Source organism: Vanacampus margaritifer, chromosome 3 (assembly GCF_051991255.1).
Source record: "Vanacampus margaritifer isolate UIUO_Vmar chromosome 3, RoL_Vmar_1.0, whole genome shotgun sequence".
Taxonomy (NCBI): Eukaryota; Metazoa; Chordata; class Actinopteri; order Syngnathiformes; family Syngnathidae; genus Vanacampus; species Vanacampus margaritifer.
In genome coordinates, this window is record NC_135434.1 from 24,073,216 (window position 1) to 24,097,352 (window position 24,137).

General features: G+C 37.9%; 1 protein-coding gene across 1 annotated transcript; it reads left to right on the forward strand.

The window, feature by feature from the left end:
- Window positions 1-3,551: 3,551 nt before the first annotated feature.
- tcima (transcriptional and immune response regulator a) lies at window positions 3,552-4,486 on the forward strand. The gene has a single exon (XM_077561717.1). The coding sequence runs from the start codon at window positions 3,646-3,648 to the stop codon at window positions 3,946-3,948; it is 303 nt and encodes a 100-aa protein (XP_077417843.1). The 5' UTR covers window positions 3,552-3,645; the 3' UTR covers window positions 3,949-4,486.
- Window positions 4,487-24,137: the final 19,651 nt, after the last annotated feature.

Below are 24,137 nucleotides of genomic sequence, written 5' to 3' on the forward strand. Positions count from 1 at the left end.
AACATCAGCCTGGTATGAAACTGCACAACAAGATCTAAGGCAAGAGATGTACTGTACTTTACTACAAATTATGCCATCTACAAACATTAATTCACAATTTATTTATAGTATTGTCTTAGGTTACGGTGGTATAGAACTGCAACATTATCGTATTTTGATACAACTAATTAGTATTATTTTAACAATACCCTCATAGTCATATGAGCACAGCAGTTTTGGTTTTCAGGGATGTACAGCACTGCATCATACTAAGAGCTGTTCATAATATTTATAAAGTGAGTCTTGTGCAAGCCTCAATATATTACAAACAGTTCTGAGTATGACACAGTGCACTTCACACTCAAATATTTTTGTTGCCTCAAGTTACCTTACTGCTGCGCTATGGGAGGAAACTTAACTCTTAATATGTTGCATTGCAGTTCTATGCCGCTGCAAAACAACCACAACAATGAACATATAATCAAAATAATCTCTGACATTGGCGATCAAAACTAAGTTCCTTGATCAGAAAATAGTTTTTTGATACAGATCGCTATAGAACACACACAATGAACTTCTTTACCCAGTGACGTTATCACACGGGGCAGTTCTTAATGTTTTTCATTTGAGTGTTTTATATATATATATATATATATAATGCTACGTGTGTTGTGAGTGAATACTTATTGTATAAATGACATTTTGAGGTTACTGAACTAGTTTTCAAGATGTGTATGAAAACATCAAGCAACACAAAAAGGTGCACTCAAGTGCCACCATATTTATGGTTTTTCATTTGATTGTTTTATATTTATGGCGTAAACGTTGTTTTGCATTTCATTATTTCCTCTATAATTTTGGCCATATGAGGTTGCGAACATATCAAAAAAAATTCTTATTTTGATTACATGCATAACAGGGTTGCATGAAGTAGAGTGAGACATTCAATTGAGGCTAACTATGTGGTAAAAAAAGGAGAGAAAAATGGAAAAGAGGACATACATTTGCTGCAGTCATTCTTTTGGTCATTGCGGGTTGAAGGGGTGCAGGTTACAAGAGAAAAATGGCATTTTAGGGGGTACTCCAGAATTATTTGATATTTAAAAAACTGTTTTCAAGCATTCTCTTCTCTCCATTTTTTTTTAATTTACCAGTATTTTCACGACCATAAGGCGCACCGTACAATTGGGCGCAGTCATAGTAACATATGCTGGCTTAAAACATACGGTCGCATGCTTTCACACTAACACATATGTAACGTATGTTTTTAAAAAGGCAGCAACTGATTTCGGTTGTACTTTATTGAAGTATTTAACGATATTCTCACATTACTTTTGATCAATCCTCATCCACAAATCCCTCAAAGTTCTCCTCATCTTCTGTAATCGAAATGAACAGATGGGCAAGTTCTCCAAGTTTAAAGAAGTGGGGATTCTTCGAAAAGGTTCCTTGTGAACATGTATTTAAACTTCAAATATCTGGAACAAAACCGATAAACAATAATCGGTTGTGTGAGCTTTTTCTATATATGTATGCGTGTATGTGTGCGTGTGCGTGTGCGTGGTCATTGAACGCACCTGCAGAATGCTTGCTGCTTGCTTTTTAGTTGTTTCTCTGCGATAAATACAGTACTGTACTTACAGTACATTGTCTCTAAAACTGAAAAACACGTGTTCTTCATGTATTTATTGAAAAACATGCTTTGCGTTGTACCCGCAGCAGGCATATAAATTTTTACGGGGGTAAGTAGTAGACCTATTTGTACTTTGGCATAACACCGGCACTACTGGGGGGCGTGTCTTGAGCGTCCGCATGCCGTTGTCTTTCAGTTGAGTCTTTCGAATTTTCATCCTGTCTTACCAAGGTCCGCATTTTCTGCATATAAGCAATGTGTCGTGCTCGGCATCCCATCCTCTTTTTAAGTCAAAGTTGCACGGCAACATTTGCTTTTGAAACTCGGTGTACATAAAAGGCACACCTCATTATTTGGCGTGCCGCCGATTTTCAAAAAAATGTAAGACTTATGGTTGTGAAAATACGTTTTTATTTTATTTTTTTATTTGGTCTCAGGACAAGTATGTGAATTATTTCAAATTTGATGGCGGGGATGTAAAATGACCTCCAATTCTGGTATGACCCATGTCATTTTCAGTCAACTGCAAGTGACAAAGTGTGTTTTTAAAGGTATAAATTGCACATGAAAAATAATTATGTCAAATTAAATATATACAAAATATTAAATTCTTACTGCTGAAGATGACTAAATGAGTCAAGTATTCATTTAACAAATTCTAATGATATACTATAACTAAAACTAAATTGAAGAAATATTTTTGTTAATGAAACAAAATAAAGTTGTTGCTCTCTTTTTTTAAACAAAAACTAAATGAAACTACATTTTGCATTTATAAAATTAACTAGAACTAATTGTAGGAAACAAGTCAGTTGTTTTCATCTTTGTCATTTTAAATTATACTTTAGCATTCAGGGTTCATTTTAAGTATTTATTTCGGTATTGCTGAATGTCTGTACAGAAAGAGGAAAGTCAAACATTTGTTTGATGATTGTAGTTTACTTTATTAAACAATACTTATTGAGCTTTTATATTTATCTTGCCCTTGACAAACACACTGCATATTAAAAAAAAAAACAATACTAAAACAATTTTTTGTAAAAAAACACAAATCAATCATTTTGTAAAAAATTATAACAAACTTGCTCTAAAAAAACAAATAAACAAATGAAACAAACTGCATTTAGAAAAAAAGTCAAAATTTAATTTAACAAAATACCAAAATTAACGCTGCACACAATGATACTATTTAACCAACTTAAATCAAATAAAGAATAACAAAATAAATACCACAAATGTTGGTGCCTAAATTGTCCTTCAATTAATATACTAAGTGATGTTGTAATGCACGAGTTAAGTTTCATCATCCTACAGCAGCAGCAACAACAGCAACAACAGCAGCAGCAGGCAGGCAGGTAAATATCGACAGTGCAGCCGGTGCGACGGTGCAGAGGCCAATTACAAAAGAAAGAAAAAAAGAAAGAAAGAAAAGGGGGGAACCGGCCAGAGTTATTTTGTAATTAGAATATCCCTAATGGATGGTGGAAATTATCATTTACAAACACAATTTACACGCTCATTCCTGGTTGGCTGCTTCTTTGAGCGTCAGTTTTTGAACGTTAGTGTTTACAAACAGCAACGGAAAAACTTTTAAGTGATGCCCGATGTTTTCCCGTTGCTGTTTGTAAACACAACATTCAAAATTGACACTCCGTGAAAGCCGATGACAGCAGCCAACCAAGACCAAGAGTGAAACCAACCCACCAATCAAAAGTGCGCGTTTGCACAGCGAAATTTGCAAATGCCACTACGGCTAGGGGAAGAAAAAATAATTGAGGGAGAGGGGCCCAAACATGTATTTATTTATTTATTTTTTACACCGGGGTCTCTCAGCTTGATGTTACGCCAAAAGGGGAAGGTCCTCTCTTTGATTCACGACTGCTGACGTCACTAACGGCTGGCGGAGTGATCCTCCCACAGCAGCAGTATAAATGCGCGCCGCTCAGCTTTCCTGTACTGCACTCACCCGAGCTTCACGAGCCGCGCGACACCGCTCAGCCTCAGTCTCACAGCCACGCCAAGCGAGAGACAAGATGTCCGCGTACGTGTCTTCAGACTGCCGCCGTGTCAGCCCTTGCGTCTACGGCAACAAGTTTGCCACGGCTCACCGCAAGAAAGCCGTGGCCAACATTTTCGACAGCGTGAGCCAGGACGCCCTGACCAGACTGTTTCAGAAGACAGGCGACATGAAAGCGGAGGAGCGGGTGCGGAGCATATTCTCCAACTCGCACGACCCGGAGGAGACGGCGCGGGCGTTAATGGCTCTGAAGCAGAGGAAGAAGGACAAGTTCCTCCAGATCGCGGGCATGCTACGGCAAATGCTCAAGCTACGCTGACGGCACTGCTGCGGCCACCTGTGTGTTCTCTCACTCGGCTCGACTTGGAGCCCAAAACACACGAGACTACGCTCCGGATGGGACTCGAAAGCCCACTACTGCAAGTGCGGTGGCTCACCCGGGGCGATGATGGGCTAGCAAAAGGCCGCCAGCGAGGTCACATTGCAGCGCCTGAGGTGATGGAGAGTCCAGCCAGCCATGACCGGTTGGAAGCAGACAAGATGACGGGAGCAATGATGGACATAAAATGACTTCCTTGAGACTTGAATTCAGCCATGTGGATGCTCCACTGTGAAGCAGCATGCAACAGCACACAAAGGAGATTCTGCTGAAAAGCTGCAACTCGATGAGACTTGAGTGCCATAAGAAGAACCTTCATGGATGCCTGTCCTGAACACATGCCTTCTTTCAACATGAACACTGTCACTGCACTGAACCCTAATGTCACTCTTATGTCAAATAGCACAATGATTTTCATGAATGTGGTTTCCCATTCTTTGTCCTTTTTAATAAATTTGCTTTGTTTACAAAAGTTAAACTATGTCCCGTGTATTTATCAATGCAAACATATTTCTGAGTTGACATGAACCAACATTTATGACTCACGTAAAGTATACTTTGTGTGGGTTAAGATACAATTGACATTTATTAGAGTAATAACTTGTGCTTCAAAGTCACCTTTAATGGCCAAAAAACAGCTTTACCTGTATTCCCAAACTGTAAACATGGTAAGGAGGAAACAAAGGCAGGAAAGTAAAGGTGCTCAAGTGACAAACCATTGTACTCCTAAAGCCACATTAATAGTTGAAAATAATATCTTAGTGGGTACACATAAAACAGGGAAAAAACACAAGTGTGACCAGTTAATTATGATAATTATAAAATTTATTATGCCAATATATGAGGTAAAATAGAATATTCATTCACATATGCTGTAATCTATTCATATTGATTACAAGTCACCATATAAAAGTGAAAGTCACAACACTGTTGATTAGAGGCAAGTTTGTCACAGCTTGGTTTGTCAGAGCAGTTGATATTGTTAACAATATTAAATGTTGAGTCATGTAACCAAGCCCAAATTTCTTTCTTCATAAAGTGCGAGGTTAGCAAATTTTTATTTGCATGCTCTTTGTTCTGATGAGACAAGCCCATTGGAGGGTGAGTATTACTCAGAGAATGATGTAATAAAGCCTCGCTGGGTTTCCCTCAAACAGCCACGCGCTACATCAGACCGGCAAGAACCAGTTCAGATCGGTCTGGGGAGGGCGGGGCTGATTCCTCTGCGCTGTGTGTTTGCGCTGGAGTCTATTTAATCATCCCTTCTCTCCAGATAAGAACCTGTTAAAGTAGCATTACAGGCTTTAGCCATGTTTGCTTCTTCACCTTCTGATTTATCCCTCACAACAGAATCGTAAATGACTTTTCTATGCTGAAAGCTGGTAGCACATTTACTGCTACCTCAGATGTTTCTGCTGTTTTTTTAAAGCATTTCATCAGTGGATAAGAGGCGTCTACAGCAGGCTTTTCTGCTGTCACAAAGATGGTTTGAGAGGCTGCCTCCTAATCTGCTTGCTTTGATAGTCCCTCTACTGGCTCAAACCAGTTTCTTGAGATGTTACACATGATGCCTCTCTGAGCTGGTGTGTGTGTCTCTCTCACGTGCTGGAACATACAGTATACTGTAGAGTGAGCTGCATTGAAATACAGCTCGCCCTCAGGGTTGCGCTCATCTTTGACGATCTCATCTCTTCTATGACACATACTGCTACTGTCACAAATGAGGTGCTCTATGTGGAAATGATGACATCAACTAATAACGAAGCCAAAGATAAGTCATAGTATAATATATGTATTAGTGGTGGGGGAAAAAAATCTATAAAAATAACAATAAACAGTCGATACACTGACGGCGGATATCCATATTTTACACACCCCAACGCGACTCACATTATAGATTTACCCCATTGTCACTAGTGGTGCAACGAATCGTCATTGATCCGTGATCTGTATGGATTAGGCCACACACAATATATGCGGGTTGGTTGGTGAAAAACAAACAAACACACAGTCACACGAAAGCAACATGAACAGTCCACATTCACTAGCAGTGACTTTTGTCCCAACCCCATTATTCAGATGTGAAAGAAGCTGGGAACATACTCAAGGTAACACGCTGCCTACGCTAAAGCTAACTTCAAAATAAAGATGACCAAATAATACATTGATGCCAATGAAAATAGCCTTAGTGGGCTTTTACTTTGAAGTCGGCCTGCGTGGTAGCATGACTGTTAGCTTGACGTTGATGTTTCGGCTTACATTATCAAAGTTTTCATTGAAATTCCTCATTTTCTATCAACGCCATTATTGCATGACACGGCACAAGTCTCCGATGTTAGTGGCTAGCCGCTAGACGTTAGCATGGGCAATGAGTGCCTGGCTGGCAACAGTAAATGAGTCTGACAGATGGTACCTGGCTTGCTTTCTTCACTTTTTTTTGTAGTTTACTTTCCATGTTTAAAGAAAGAAATGTGCCTTCAATTGCATTTTGCCTTTTTCGTTATTATAAAAAAAGATAATAGAATTTTGTCTTCATTTATTATATAAAACACATTTGGCCATTAAAAATAAAGTAAACTTAAAATCTCAAACATAGCCGTTTAGCCATTGTATTTTATACATGGACCACGTATAAAATAAGAATGTATCGACCTTATTTTGCACTTAAAGTTGTTCCTAAATCCTAAACGGCCATATTAGACATTTTGAGGACAATTTAGCTTGTTTGTTTTAGTTTTTTTTGCTGATCCAAAAAATGCTTTTATCTGTGACTCAAATCCATGATCTGATCCAAACCGTGACTTTTGTGATCCATTACTGTCACCGTCAGGAATTAATCTCTAATATCCTGTTTGTGGGCCCCCTAAAATAGCAGTAAACTAGGCAGAAGCAGTGGTGAAGAACTGGTTTGTAGACACTATAAAACTATTTGCAGCGATCGAAGTGCTGATCCGGGGCTTATTGGAACCTAGATGCTAATGCTAACAAGCGATACTATCGCGTCAATTATCAGTAAGCTTTTACCTTGTTAAAAGAAAAAAAGCACACATTTGTCAGCTGCCGTTTTTGTCACACGCATGCAAGAGCAGCTCAACTGATTTTCATGAAGCTTACTTTCTTGTCAATGCTAAAGCGTGTGCTATCAGTACAGAAAATGCATTTTTGATCATTTAGTTTTAGTGACGTCTACGAACATGTAATGCGGCCAGACTTCACCCGTGCATCATATTTATTCAAATCTATGATGACGGTAAAGCCACTGGGTTCCCAGAAAACATTGTGTGGCACAATACATTTTAATTAATAAAGTTCTAAGGACGTTTCCTGATCCAAAACGACCACAAGAGCTGCGGCCAATACCAGTATTGATCCCTGTTATGAGTACCAATACCTTGAAATATGGCTTGGTACCAGGATGATACCATCATCATATACAATTCATCTTTCTTTCCATTGATCCTTCCTCTGGTCTCTTGACAACTTCATGACTCTAGCGGGACTATGAAGTATCCGGTTAAGGTGAAGGGTCTGGGATTTTTTTTATAGGTTGCAGGTGAATTAAAGAGCACAAACTTGCGTGCACGCACACACACACATACACACACATACACCTCGAAAAAATATAGAACCGTGACATTAATGTATCAAACCAAACCGAACTGTCAATTGTGTATCTTTGAATTCCAAATCAACTGCAATGGGTTACTAAAAATTTAATTTGATCATAAGAGTAAATAGTACATGTACTGCACTTACAGTATATAGCGCTTTATCTGCACCATATGTTGTTTAAATGTCGTTACCAAGCCTAATATTCAGTTTTTTTAAAACATTGGAGTGTGGCACGGTGGCTCACTGGTCAGCACGCCCGCCTCCCAGTGCAGATTACATGAGATCGAGTCTGGGCTTCAGTCTTCCTGGGTGAAGATTCCATGTTCATCCCGTGCCTGTGTGGGTTTTCTCCGGGTACTCTGGTTTCCTCCCACATTCCAAAGACATGCATGGCAGGTTAATTGAACATTCTAGATTATCCCTAGTGAGTGTGAATGGTTGTTCGTCTGTGTGTGCCCTGGATTGGCTGGCAACCACTTCATGGTGTACTCCGCCTACTGCCCAAAACCAGCTGGGATAAGCTCCAGCGCCCCCGCGACCCTTGTGAGGAATAAGCGGTTAAGAAAATAGATGGATGGATGGATTGGATATTATAGACTACTGCTCTATTTTGCTTCTGGTTGTGCAACCAAAACGTCTCAATATTGTTTTTGCAAATTAAATTGATGACTATATGCTGTAGTCAGTTGAGTGAAGTTTGTCATTTGACTTTATTGTGAACAATTTCTCAAACCGAGTTAGAGAAGTGTTAAAGGAAAGACTGCACTGCATGCAACGTGCTTGTGTAAATCCTCATCTGAGGTCACGGAGGCCACACCTGTCTCACCTAATGCCACATCAATTAGCATGTCAACTATTTTTGCACTTTTTGCTCTCCGTTGTCTCCTTTTTGGGTTTGTGTATGATCTCAAAACAGATGTTTTTTTTATACTTCCCGCATGGAGCCTTTTATTGGCATCCAATTGTTCAGGAAAAGAAAGCTAAATATTCAAGGCAATTGTCTAGGCGGTGTTGGCTGCCGTGTGCCGTGCTGGACTTGGTCCGATCCTCTCCCACCCTTTTCCTGCCTTTCATCAGCCTTAGAAACGGCAAATGCTTTCATGTCAACAGACACTGTGGCAGACAGCCTTCGGACCTGGATGACTGTTAGAGGAAGAGAAAGGGTAAAGGTGCGGGATTGGGAGGGAAAGGCGACTCACGGAATTATGGAAATGTAAAATGCCAATCAAAACAAAGGTTATATATAACAACAGTTTATTAAACAAGATTTCAATCTACTCTGAAATAAAATTGCTTGTGAATAATAATAATAATAATAATGATAATAATAATAATAATAATAATAATAATAATAATAATAATGAAACCGAGTTGTGTAAAATATCTATACTGTATAGTATAACAAATATAATTATGAATAAATGTACATGTTTTGTCTATTTCTTGTTGGTCTAGCCCGGTTAAAGTTAACCTCATATGGGGTTAAAGGCTTGATTAAAAATACTTAGTCTTTTTTAGAAACATTGACACTTATAGTTAATAACACTTATATTAATTTAAATATTTAATGTAGCAGGGCCACAAAGTAAAGCTATTTCATGTTTGAACGATTACCACAAGATCTGTTTGCATTCTCTCTCTCTCTCTCTTGAAATAGTGGATGACGCAGAGAGACGCTAGATCAAGTGATTAATCACAGTGCAGGGAGTGGTAGACAACTCGTATCCAGCGCAGACCAGTTCAAACCAACATCTTACATGAGGAACTAAGCATGAGGTGTACACCGGTTTCGGATTAGTCAGCATTGTTGCTGGAAGATCCCGCCATAAAAGGAACTGCCGTGGGCATATGTCATATTTGAATGATGTGTACTCGACAAAATGAATAGAAACAGCGCAATGATAGCGGGCTATTGAAAATAAATAAAACATCCTGTGTATCGATCTGGCCCAATATTGCTTAAGGATTATGAAAAGTGTTAACATTAGCTACTTATCACAAATTATTTTTGTTTCACAAAATTACTGAAATTATATATTATTCATTCTTTGAGGTCTGCTTAATAAGTAATGAGGCATCCTGACTCAAAGGATTTTTACTAGAATAAACTCACAGCCTTAGTTTGATAACAGCTAGTCTTATTTCAAGTATTTGAGGGCATTTTACAATAGGTTTATATGGTAACATTCTGTTAGTAAGCTCACCCAGCACTTTACCTGTAAACATGGGCATTGATCTGGTGGAAGAAATAGCGAGACGTTGTGGTGGTCCCAAGCATTGTGGTCGGACCGTGCCATGCATCAAATTTGTGCTGGGCAAAAATGTTGTGCCCTATAGTTAGTTACCTTAAACACATTTCACTTTTCCAAGATGTGTAAAAATATTTTTCATTTTTTATTTCACATTTTGATCTTTGCCAAATGATTCGCCACAGGCTTCATTTCAGCAACAAAGATCCTAACTGTGCCCTACATGCTTTCCTGCTGTGTCACATTCAGGAGCCGTGGTAATCCTCAAGCACCCTCCTGCTTAACCCTGACTGACAAAGTTGGCTCCACTGGAGAACGTTTGATCATTCCAGCCAAAACGATGCCCTATTTTCTCTTGCACGTGCTGCTAGCTGCTGGCAAGCTGACTGGACATTCCAGAGCAAAGGTCAGAGGGCTATAGTGATGTAAGCTGTGTACATACAGGAAGCAGATGAAATGTTTGCAAAGATGAGTGCAGGAAAAAGAAGTGGCACTCGTCGCGCCAGCCTGTCTGACTCATTGTTTTTTTTTCACACATCCGCATTCACACATGAGCGTCAAAGATGGATTCCTGGCATCCAAATGTTTTTATGACGATGATCAAGTCAGCTGTGTTGTTTTTTGGTAGCTCAGTGTATTGTGTATGCCCCTGCTGCCGTATGCAATGTGCTCTGGAATCTTGTGCGTATGTTTGTTCTCCCCTGCTCAAAGTGTTGCGTCAGTGGTATGCTTTGTTCCTAACCTCTGCTACCTGTATGCCAGCCACTGCAGGACCACACTGTGCGTTACAACGAGCCATCCTGCTAGCATGACATGCAAGGAATGTCCCACTACAGTTGATGAAATTAATCATAGAGACTCACTGGCTACGTCATTATAAACACCCCATTTCTAATGATTTTCAGTACAAGAGCTGTAGCAATAATCCTGCATTGAATTTCTATTAGAATGGCTACAAATTAGAAGTGAACAATCTTAAATCGGATCAGCACCAGAATTCTTGATCTGTGACTGGTTTTGGATTTAAAATTACATGCACGCTGCTACGTTCATTAAATACTCTAAATTATTGGTGGAAGGAACGCTTTTTGATTGTCTGTATATGTGCCTTGGGATTGGCTGCTATACCCCACCTACGTCAGCTGGAAAAGCCTCCAGCTCGCCAATGAGCCGAATGAGCATCAATTAACATTAACTGCACGAAATGTGTTGGGTGTTGATTCTCAATATTTTACGCAAATATTGACACCTATGTCACGTTCAATGTTGTGGTTCTGCCACCTGACTTCCGTCCAGGCTACATGGTTTCAATTCCCACTCAAAAGCAGTTTGTAGAAATGAGTGAAATATGAAATATGCTCTAAATGACTAGCAAAGGATGTGGTGTGTCTTTTGCCCAAAGTCAGCAACCAGCTCAGAAAAAATGAATTATGGCATAGTTTACGTATTTATAAATATTTAATCTATTTAATTGTATCTAAATTAATACATCCATCCATCCATTTTCTTAACCGCTTGATCTCACAAGGGTTGCAATAGACGGGTTGCGATCTCCTGAGATCTCCCAGAAAAAAGAAAAAAAAAAATCACAAGGGTTGCGGGGGGCACCAGAGCCTATCCCAGCTGGCTTCGGGCAGTAGGCGGGGTACACCCTGAACTGGTTGTAAATTAATAAAAAAAATTGAATTTAAAATCAGCATAAATCTTCAAATTTCAAAACTAAAATTGAATCAGTTAAAATGAATGAATATAGTTTAAAAGTGGCTGGATATGGATTAGCCAACACTCATTTAGTTAAAATTTATGAAATTGCTTTCCATTAGGTTGACATAAATATTTCAGAAGGTCTCTGCTCCACATTTCCAGTAGGTGGCGGTGATGCAGCCCGTTGATTAACATTGGTTAGCATTTGAAATTTACAAGAAGAAAAAGGACTTTCCCATTATGCTAACTGTATTTGTTAGCATAGCATTTGTATGCGTTTATTGCTGGGGGGTTACGTTCCAAAAAATACTGTCAATAAATGAAATCCACGAAGTAGTCTGCTGTATCTGTTTTAAGGCTAAAACCCATCACCACACACTTTAAACACTTTCCTCAGACATGCGTTAACATTTGCTCACCCTCTCATGTTTAAACACTCAATGCTCAAACTTTCATGGATTAAAAAAAAAGGTACACTTCTGTATTTTAAAAAAAATTGGAACCACTTTAAAATGAGGGAACACTAATTCATTTTGAATAGACTCGTTCTGAAGTATTTTAAACACATTGGATTTACTCATGTTAAATTCATAATCTGTAATTTCTTATTAAAAACACATTGGATTGATTAGACATTTGACATAATTCTCATTCTTAATTGTTTAATTTATATTAGCCTTTTTGCATATGCCTATAAAACAGCACGTAAAGTTTATTGGCCTGCTTATTTTAAATATTAAGAAACGAAAATTGATGTCGTTTTTTTTAATGTAATTGAAATAAGTCTTTTGAATTAGAGTTAACAATTTCTGTGAGTGAGATGGCTCCTGCTCCCTGCCAGTCTGCATAGGACTGGAAGGATCACATATAAAGTGCTGTTGACATACGCACTATTGACCATTTACACTGACGTCACTTGATCACGTGACTTCCCTGTGACGGACGGCGCAAGGAAACGATTATTTAATGGAAGTAGGCATGACCCGGAGCCATTTAGTGACTTAGCGACTGCTATTTTACAAATTAAAAGTTATTATTGCCCATAGAGCCATGGTGGAATCTACTACTTCAACTGAAGGTCGCCTGTCAGTCGGAGTGGCACATTTAGTCGGGACTCATAGAGCATGATATTTACTTAAGTTGGAGATCGCTAGTTTGAAAACAATGTCGCCTGGTGTTTTGACCAAGTTAATCAAATCGCAGACTTTGCCGTAATTCACAGCACACTACTTATATCATTATGTAGTCAATGCCGTCTCTTCTCCTTCCACCGGGCCTGATTCAAAAGCTTGCTACGCTCACACCGGGGGACAATATACCTCGTAATGCAAAGGTAAAACTTGTTTATCATGCTAACTGACATATTTTTAAATAGTCCAGTCTATATTGAAACGCTGTGATGATGTTATGTTGCTATGTTTACTAGCATGGAACAAATTACTTTCGTAGTGGCAAGCTATGCAATAATTTAATGAATATGACTCCGGCTCCAGAGTGAAAAACTCCAAGCAAAAAGACGAAATCCCGCATTATTAAACAGTCAAATGCACTTAATAGTTTTGAAGAAGGTACATTTTACAACTAAGCTGTGTGTTCGTGCAGTTGGAGTGGACGCTAACTATCTGGCTCGTTAATGAGATTAGAAACACGCAATTTGACACCTCTGTTACAATCTTTGTGTATGTTTACGAGTAAAATGTATGAACATTTATCTACTAATTACAACTTTTATCCACTAACCTCGCAAAAAATGTTCGCTGCAAATCCGTGAATACTTTATGGGCTGCCAGTCTTTTTTGTTGATTGCTGCTATCAATCTACGTCTTTTGTCTTCATTAGTAGGTATGCCATAAAAGCAACATTTGCTTTACTCCTTTGTCTGTCTGTACAACCGACTGCAAAGCAAGATATGACCATTTTATAAGATAATCGATTAGATAAAGGACTTTACGCTATACGAGATTCGATGGTTACAATACAGGCAAGTGGCTCTTTTTCCATCCAGCGTCCCCGAGGGGGCGTTCCTATGAGGGCTGTGACATCACGCGCAACAGGTCAATACAACCCTGAAGAGTTGCCATAAAACTATTCAAAATAAAATAATAAGAATAAAAACAGTAACCTAAAAAATGGTTTGAAGATAAGTGGTTCATATATCGGATGGATGGATGTGTTAGTTGACAGCAGAAAGCTAGCTATGATAAACAACTGGCTGTGCTGCATCTGATTTCCACTGCTGACTGCAAGCGTCAATAAATGACCGAAATTGTCAACCTTGACAATAAGTGCTGTGTAAGCAGACAATGAGCAAGGCTGAGCCTGTCAAACCTTCCACGAATGTTCTGACCCCTTTGTGTCCATGTGTATGCGTCTGCCAGGACGGTGTGTTCTGCGTTTATGTGAGATGAGTCCCTGGAGTCACCGTCGAGACCAGGGCTTGGTCAGGATGGGGGCCTCTGCTGTTCACTATTGTCTTTATCAACGTGTGCTTGTATGTTGTGTATGTGTGCGTGCGAGTGTGTGTTTGTGTGTGTCTTCGACAGCTCTGGAGAAAGAGCTTTCCTGTGTGGCGCTGGAGGTTCCTCCCGGGGCTCAGCGACCGACAGGCCTGCAGACATACTGTCTCGCTCCAGTTCCACCACAAGGCCTTACCATTGTTCTGCACCGTTTACTCCCTTTGTCCTGCCCAGTTTGCGCAAGACATAAACACACACAGACAAACACACACACAGGTGCAGCTGATTCAGGGAATGAGGTAGTGCAACTCTAGATACAAACCTCAGCTCCTATTTATACATACGGCAATTATTTTGCAATTATTAAAACTGTGGATCATACTTTGTAAGGAGACTGTTGTGTCAGCGTGAAAACACACACTGGTGACTTCGGATAATTCCAAGTCTAATGATGCTCACGTTGCCAAAGAGGTTTGATTGAATTTTAATGTTAGTAGGTAGCAGAGTAAAAAAGTCTATAGAATCAGTCAAGGAAGAAGTCATTCAGCTTTGGTATGAATATGGATGAGGATGACTATTTATTTATTTTAGATGTGTCAGTTGATAAAAAATTTAAATTGTAGTAAATTTCATGACTTCAATAATTAACTCAGAATTAATCGCAAATGAATTACACAGCTAACTGAGTTCAAAGCAGGGAACTGCTACACAGTTCAAATGGCTCCTCCACGCTAACATTCTGCCCCCTAAACATTGTGTGTTTTAGCTCCAGTGTAGTACAGTGCATTTCTATTGGGTAATTTTGACGTGTTTTAAGCGGCGGTCGTTAATTGAGCGTTAAAGAATTAGTGCCATTAAAGGCACTTTTAAGTCAACGAAATATTAACGCGATCATTTTGACACCCTTTATTTATTTATTTTATTATATCTTTTTATATATGTATATAAATAATAACTTTAAAATAATTAGAATTACAATTGGTCTAATATCTGATGCTGGTATACAATATGAGGTTAATATAATTTAGGATGATTTGGCTTCAGGGTTGTGTATTGCCATTCTGGTTTTGGTTGTTTTCATTTATTATCTACTTGTGAAATTATAAACCTATGGCGGAGTCAGAATCTAATCTATTATCTTTTTTATAACATTGATACCAAGTGATTAAACTACTTGTGCCCTTTTATCCCAGTTGCACCAACGTCCACAGACAACATCACCTCCAGTTCAACAAGGAAATGCCGATACAATGTATGATGTAATGAGCGAATATTGGCTGTGACAACGATGCATTTTATCTGCAGGCAAAGTGCAGTATGTTGTTGATAACGTGATTTCAAATGACTCTTAAGAACTGTATATAAAGATAAAGCAGATGATCATCAAAATTATAATGATCAAAGTGCTCACTTTGTAAATTGTAGCAGACTGACTCTGTACTTTATGTGTTGAAGGATAATGAGTGCATGTCAAGTCTATACTGAGAAGTACTGCATGGACTTTAGACCTTAAGTGAGCTGAAGGTGAAGGTTTTGAAGAAAAACAAGTCACTTAGTACAGTATAGACTTTTTAGCTTACATTTCATCATTTCCTATTCATAGAAATGTGTTGTTTTCATTTCCAGTGAAAAGCTTCTTTTTTTCTGGGTCTGTAGATTATTTTCTTTTATGATTTCCGAAGAAGCAATTATTCAAGTAGCATGTTTGTTTTAAAAGAAGAAAAGACTGGAATGTTTTTTTGGCAAGTAATAGTCTTCCAAGTGTTACTGGAAATGAGTTGTAGTGAAATTCAAACTTAACGCAACATCTTGTCTGATGACTTTTGAGGACAGACATATTTTAGGGGGTTATTTTGGTTTGTCTTTAATCTTAATGCTTGAATATCTATCCCTTGCTGACAAACGCCACTTCTGGCACTGATAGGAGAAAAGGTTATCAATTATACACTGTAGGAATTCAAAATCTACACCTAATGGTAATTGCACAAATCTTGAGAGGAATCCATTATCACATACTATTGTGTAAGTTTGAAAAGTGAGAACAGAATTGTACTGAAATTAATTCATGCTCAAACACGTGAAGAAATTAAAAATAACATCTATGTCAGGTTTCCATCCAAATGTTTCAAAATTTGTATGCGAATTTTGTGAAAATGCGCAAAACGGACATGCGACTTATGCCCGTTTCCATTCGCTCTTCTTTAGCGAATATGCGCCGCGAGATGACGTTGTAGTGACAGAACTTTGGGACAATGGAGAGTTGCAGGTGGGAATGTTGAACGGAAATAGTTTGTCTTGTTGGCTTCCCTCCCACATGTAAATGAAGTGTGTCGTGTGAGCTGATGTTAATAAAGCCATCTAAAATTGCAAATGGATGTTTTTTGTCTTTAATTAATTATAAAAAGAATCGTGTTTCTTCGTCTCCCCAAACATATCTTACTTTATTATCCGCCATTTATTGTGACTAAAAACGTGCGTGTGACGTAGTATTGGTCAAAACGTGCGACGTATATCCGGTCTTGTAGTGGCTTATTCAGCAAAGCTGTTTCCATCGCCAAAATGCACATTTTCCTTTTTTCGATACGCTTCAAAAACCACCCCCTCCAAGCGTAAAAACCTTTTTGCGAATTATTTTTATTTTTTTTAATTGCTGGCATTTCCATCTAGTTGGCTTTTCGCAATTCTTTTCGCAACACTTTCTAATAACCTCACTTATCGAACCTTTAATAAATCACAACTAACAAAAACAAAGAAATGTGCCCTTTGTTTACACTCTAGACCCTTAAAGATGTTATTTCCCACCCAATTTATATGCCCAAAACAATAGCAACCTTCAAACACATAAACCTGCTCATCACTATATGCAGGAAAAGGAACTTGATAATGAAAAAGGAAACTGATAAGGCTGGATTGCTCTGCAGCTGATTCATATCTGAGTGGGCCAACGTCAGGCGTACGCCACTGCTAGGGTGGAGGTATCTGCACTTTGTCTACTGCAGGCAGGCTGAGATCCTGCTTCGTGTGTACGATCCACATTAGTGGTTAACATGTTTTACAGATGTTTACTACACTGCGTCATCATATATCAGAACTAAATCAACTGACTACGTAGTTTAATGCTGACCAGAAATTACATTAACGACAACAATGCAGTAGCTTTATATTTAGGGTTTTAAATAAGCATTATAAACCTGATATGTCAGACACAAGATTTTTTTTTTAACCAATTGTATGGTTCCTATCAACTTTATACTTCAAATTATAAATCAACAGACCAGTCTTTAAGCATGAAATGAAAACTGTCTGTCAAGATACATTAAATCAGCATTTAAGGCAAATATTTGTCAGACACGAGAAAAATCTAAATTTTGTTCATGAAACCGGTTGCAGAGAAATTCATCTGGCGTCAATTCCCAAATGTGGGGGACATTGCCATTTTGCATTTCAGAGTCTATCAACACAATCTTATCTTCTTGGGTTGAGGTGAGAACCAAGCCTTGGTTCGAGTCTTTAGAGGGCATGTTTAATCTGGTTTAGAATTTGTTTTCATGACACAAGTGCAAGTAACTCACACCAAGTCAGACTTGCTGCTGGTAAAAATTCTGATCATGTCTGAAATAGAACCCATCTAAAGTATCAAAACTACAGCTAGACTCAACAATGAATAAAAACTAATAAATCTGAAAACAATAATATTGAAAAACATAACAAGCAGTAACAAAATTGCAAGTGATGCTGTTATGACACAACGGAGGAGTAATGGTTTGGTTGTCTGACTGCAAACTGAGTTCTAATTTAAATTTTAAACAACATGATCATGCAGCATGCTATGAGTGGTTATTTGTTTATCATCAGTTCTGCTCTTCCTTCAGTGAGATTCTGGTAATAAAATGAAAGTGGCAGTGGGTATTCGAGGCATGTGTGTGGACTGTTCTGCATGCATGCCCCCATAACTGGTTTGGAACCAGTTCAGATTAACCTTAAGGGTCAAGTCAGAGAGAGCTGGAGAGAGTTGCAGCGCACACCACACATTTATCCAGGCAGCCTGGCACCTTCCAGTAAAGCCTATAAGCAGATCATCTGTCAGGCGGCTACAACAGACGAGCCATTGCATACTGTACGCTAAAACCGCAACATCCAGCGAATTGACATCATTTGTGATACCAACAGTTTCTTATTTAGTCATCTACCGTAATACATTTTTGCGCAACTCGCAACGATCATCAAAACAGGGGGAAAAAATCAATACATTTTCACTTGCAACTGCTGAAAATAGAGGAATTATGGACATTCACACCAAAAAGAGTTGAAGATAACTCATTTTATTAATCCCTTCAATTATGAGGCATCCTTTCATTCAGGCTGAATTTAACTTCACAATGCTGTCGCCAGCTTCTTTGCTGTGACGTGCCAATGAGTTGGGTTTAGGTTTAACTGGCACCAATTAGGCTTTCAAGGATGGTAATTGCATTGCCACCAAAACCCAAATTAGAAAGATACATCCAAACGATCTGAACATTTTTAATGCTTATGTATATATATATATATATATATATATATATATATATATATATATATATATAAAATATGATTCTATTATTTTAATATTATTAATATAATATTAATGAAATATATATTTAGGATATTTACACAAATGTGCAAATTAAAGAAAGTCATCCGGAATTGTGTTGTGTCCAAAAATGTGCATAAATGCACAAAATACTGTATGTGTGGTTTCTTTTTAACTTTGATATGAATAATGAGCATGATAGTTAATGTTAGAGTACTACTCTTAACCATTTCACTTCATTGCTTGATTTTGCATGTAAAATATCACATCATCGAGTGAGTGTATGATTATAGCCTAACCCCTAAATTTTAGCCCAAACTGTTTACCGGTAAACTGTTTAGAACAAACTTGTACAATGATAGTGTTAGGATTTTTTTTTTCTTTCCGTTTTTTGGAATTCACATCACACCAGTAAGAATCTTTCATTAATACTATCTCCTTTGGCGTTTTAATATCACAATGACAGTAGGTGATGTCTTGGAGTAAGCGTTTACTGTTCAGCCTCATTAGAAATTGGCTGGATTCAGCAATGTGGTGGCCTCAGCGCCTTCCTATAGAAAGGTTGCCACCTGGTGTTAGAACAGTTTCACAGCTTTGGGAGGTACTGTGAACATCATCTTGATTGAAAACCCATCATATATCCTGTATGGACATGCATACCTGCGTTGCAACATAATGAATTGGACACTACTGATTGGTTAAATAATGTAGAGTTATTCAAGACATTGGCTTACAATCTCTGTTCTAGTTCATTTTAAAGGGGTTTCTGGATTTTAAGTTAGGAGTTCTTCATCCAAACAGGTCTTGATGGCGGTGTTGTTTAAAATCTGTATTGCATAGCTTCAAAAAATAAGATTCAATAGTATAAAATAATAGTATTTTAACTCTTAATGGATTGAAACGATTAAAAAGTGACTGAACTTAGTTAGTTACATATTATATTTGACTCCAAAGAAAATCTCTGTATGTAAATTTTGTCAAATCAGTCACTTTTCTGTCTTGCATGTATAATGTATGTATGGAATAAGATAGGTGTTATGGAGGATATATAATCTCTTCATTGCATTCATATGGTCATGTGGGGAGGCTTACACTATATGAAGCAAATGGTATGGTAACATATATGTATGCTGCAATACCACATTCTGAAGAATCAGTGACTGATTATAGCACATATTTGTTGCAGTGATCTAAAATGGTGTTTAGTGGCATGCTTCTTACAAGTTCTAATGTTTCAGACAAAATGAAGACATAGCAACTTTGATAACTTTGTTTAGACAAAGCATATTTGTCATCATAAAAAGTATACTCTATGCTTATACATCGATGAGAAATACAGTATTATCAATGTGTAGTTTGAAGTTATTCATTTCAAATTCAATGAAATTATCGGATTAAATGATCACTATATGATTTATCAAAAATGAGGGTTGACTTAGTGTATTTTATGTCAACCTCATTCTCGCTTATCATATGAAAATACTACCCTCTAGTGGTCATAATACATACGACACAAGTTACCTTTTGTCCTGTAAACACTGCACATAACTAGTATATTGTGTAATGTGTGTGCAGCACTTTGAAATCCCCGATTAAAGTGGCTAAATGTGGTTCCTGGCTGCAACTTGTGTGCCTACGGAGAAACAATAATAAATCACTGCTATTGAAACGCAGCCATGACACAAGCAGGCATTACCGCTTTCCTTTGTCAAACATAAACAAAAGAGCACCAAGCAGCATGGAATGGCACTTCCTTGCATCCAGAAGGCAGAGCTATTTTCTATCCATTGGAATGCAGATTATTTACATTGTGTTTTGTTGAAAGCCAATGCTCATTGTTTTTCCAAATGAATTCCACAATTGTCATGGGTTAACGGAACAGAGAGACAGATGAAAAGCCCCAAACAAGCATGAAGCTTATAAATCGTTGCTTCATGCTTGTTGGGGAATTCCCCAAAAAGAAAAAATATATAATATGACACGTTTGCTATTTTCCTCAACAGAACTAGACTGATTAAGCACTTCTGTTGAAGAATTGAATGATTTGAAGGTGCAGCTAAGGGTTTATTTACCCTGCAGTACTTTTTCGGAACTATATAAAATGCTTTCCAACATCTCCAGTAGGGGCCTATATGAATGTTTGGGGGATGAGTTAATTTGATTGGTTCGCCAAAAACAGTGATTATACATCAAATTTATGTGCACCTAACCTCCTCACCAAATGTAATTAATTTGGTTGTTTTTTTCTGTGTGTGTTTTTTTGCAATAGTCGTGCTAACTATGATTGTCCTTCTATTTTCTGTTTTACTATGCCAAAATGCCAGCTGTGAAAATAATAATTAACAGCATAGTGTATGCACGTGCCCATTCAATCCAAAGAGACTTACAGTTCTGGTGAATACATTCAGTGTATCCCTCTGCGCATTGACCTACATTGTATTTCAGAATTCTCCTCTGTGGGAATAATAAGCCCTTTAGCTCTCGAGTTCTTGCATTCACTTATTTATGATTTGGAGTTCCAGTATTTTGTTTCCACTTTTTCAATGTTCTAATGGCTGGGAAATAAATGGTATTCAAAGTTTAGAAAAGTGGCAAATGCTGCAGCAACATTTTTGAAACTATTTGGCTGAACAGAGATTGCTATCTCATCTGACAAATTCTTCTTCCCGTCCACCCCCACCCTGCCCACTGTGTCTTCTCTGCTTGAGCTGAGTGCCACCATCAAGACGCTTGTAATTATCTTGACAAACGGAAATTGTTGTGGTTGTCGCATTTGACATGGCCATTTTCACTCTAATTGCTATTTGGATGCCAGCAACACCTTTGGCAGTCCTGTAATTGTGTGTGTGTTGAGTGTGTGTGTGTGTGTTGAGTGTGTGTGTGTGGAGGGGGGGGGGGGGGGGGGGCTGGGGGCTGCTGTGTGTGCGGGGGCCAATCTCAGCATGAGGATGAGCTGAAGCGGCAGCAGTAACACATAAACACAGACTGGGAACACAGCAAAGCCATAATTACACTGCCCCCGACACTCTGTATCTCACATAGAGACACACGTTGAAAGAAACAGTTGTGATGTCTTAAGATGAATCAATTTTTCTTAACCCAGAAAGTTCATTTTTGTCTCTAAAGTGCTTTTAGTAATTTAAGATGGCTGGTTGATATATGACATATACCAGTTAAGTTATATATATATATATATATATATATATATATATATATATATATATATATATATATATATATATATATATATATATAAATTATATATATATATATAATTATATATAATTTATACGCTATAACATACTAGTATGTTTAATAATGTACAGATTGACAATTTATATGTTACAGTCAGACCCGTATTTAGTCCATTTTGGAGGGTGTTTCAGCACCCCTAAAAGTGAACAATAGCACCCCCAAAATTTTAGAGTGTAAAATATATTTTTACTGTGTGTTCTTTTTAGCAAGCTAGAAAAATATATAGTATGTATATAAACCATAGAGTTTAAAAGGAATATTCAAACAACAAAAATACAGTATCCAACCCCCCCCCCCCCCATTTGATTAGAAAATGGTTTGATCCACCTCAGCCAGTCGGCCCTCTACTCCTACTCCCACTGTTGCAAATTTGTATACAAGCACTGGTACCTCCCTCGTGTGACTGTTTAGTCGAGTGATTTTGTAAGTTCCTTACTTCCACCAAAGGTTTATTACTACGACAGCATATTATGGCCACGTATAAAAAAAAATTTTAGAGGGCGGGGGCAATATTCAGAGAAAACAAATCGCAAATTTGCCACTTTTTAAACTCGCAAATTTATGAGGTTTTTTTTCGCGCAAATTTGCCACTTTATATAGTGGCAGATTTGCGAGAGAAAAAAATCTAAAACTTAGTGTACTACTCGACTGTTTGTGCCAATACTTTTCGGTCGGGTTTCCAAATAAGGAGATAGTAATTGCTTTAGCATAGATTAACCATATCATGTTAAGCATTCGCTCTTTGATCCGTTGTGTATGGCCATTGGCCAGCGACAAAGACTCCTCGCTTTGCGAAGGTCCACACCCGGACGATCAAGCATTTAAGTTAGTTTGTTAAAATGTAGATTTACTTGCACATTTATGTTTTCAGAATTATTATTTACACGTTCATACATTTTTTTATTTTTTTGTACAAGTATCTAAGTTGATGTGTCGAATCTGCTGCTCTCGTCATTCACTAGCATTTACCTAAAGTATGCTAGCATCTGTTAGTCAGCTGATAGAGGATCAGAAATTGTTGTCGCTGTAGCTGCGGTGAACGACGAGTAAAGTTTTAATTTAAGAATGAATCCGTCCGTCTCCATCCTGCCTTTTCACTTTATAAACAGTGTCCCAGTGAGTTTTTTTTCTTGCAAATCTGCCACTCTATAAAGTCGCAAATTTGCAAGGTTTTTTTCTCGGAATATTGCCCCCGCCTCTATAAAAATATATTTATCCGTGGCCCTAATACGCCGTCGCAAATTACTCTACCACTCAATTCCATCACATTATTTTCATTTCTAGTCTGCTATTTATTATTATATTTTGCTGTTGTAGTCATGCTACTTGGTTGGTAGTTAGCTGAAGTTTCCCCCAAAGCTAGGAAACGTTGCAGATGGTCAGACTGAAGGCTTACGCCCATCACTCATTTTTGAGTGGAACAAGGGAAACAAGTTTTAATATTAATGTCTCTGTTGTGCTGCTATCGGCTAACTTAACTAATGTGTGTGGCATGCGTGCATGTGTGTATCTGCACAGAAAGAAAATCACCTCATGGAGAAAGTCATGGACATAAGATTGTTTGTCAGCGAACAAAAGCTCAAACCTTCTTACATTGGGTTCAACCATAAAATATCACCATTTTCACCAGGCCGATATTTGCTCAGTTTGTTGAGTTTTTGTGCATGTTTAGGCTGTCAAAAATGTGATTGCCGTAGTTCAGCAAAAGAGCAATATTAAAAGAATATTTCCTTCAATACTAATAGGGACCTCATAGCAATCATTGTTTGGACCCTAATAAGCATGTGTCTAAAATATAATACTGTTTGGCTGTTGCATTGCATGCATTTACTGGCTTAATTAAGAATATCACTTTCATTATCTGCAAATATAAGCATGTATTGCCACTAATTATTAATGGGAGACAGACAAAATGAAACTATTCCTTTGTGGAGTGTTCCAAACATACGGAAGAGGATTAGGGCCAGTGAAGCCAAACAGGTGCTTTTTGAGCATTGCTCAATTTTCCCAGTCCTTTGTTGCCTCTGTCCAAATGTGTTGCAGGCATTACATTCAAAATCAAAGATTTTCGCAAAACAAAAACATCCATTTGAACATTAAATATGTATTTGGTGTATTTTAATTGAACATAGTTTGAAAATCATTGTATTATTCTGTCCTTGTTTAAATTTTACACAACGTCCCACCATTCATTGGAATTGGTGTTTGATGTATGTTAAATAATATATCCAAGGAACAGTAAACCAGTGGAGACAAGCAAATATCTAGTCTCCTATGCCCTCT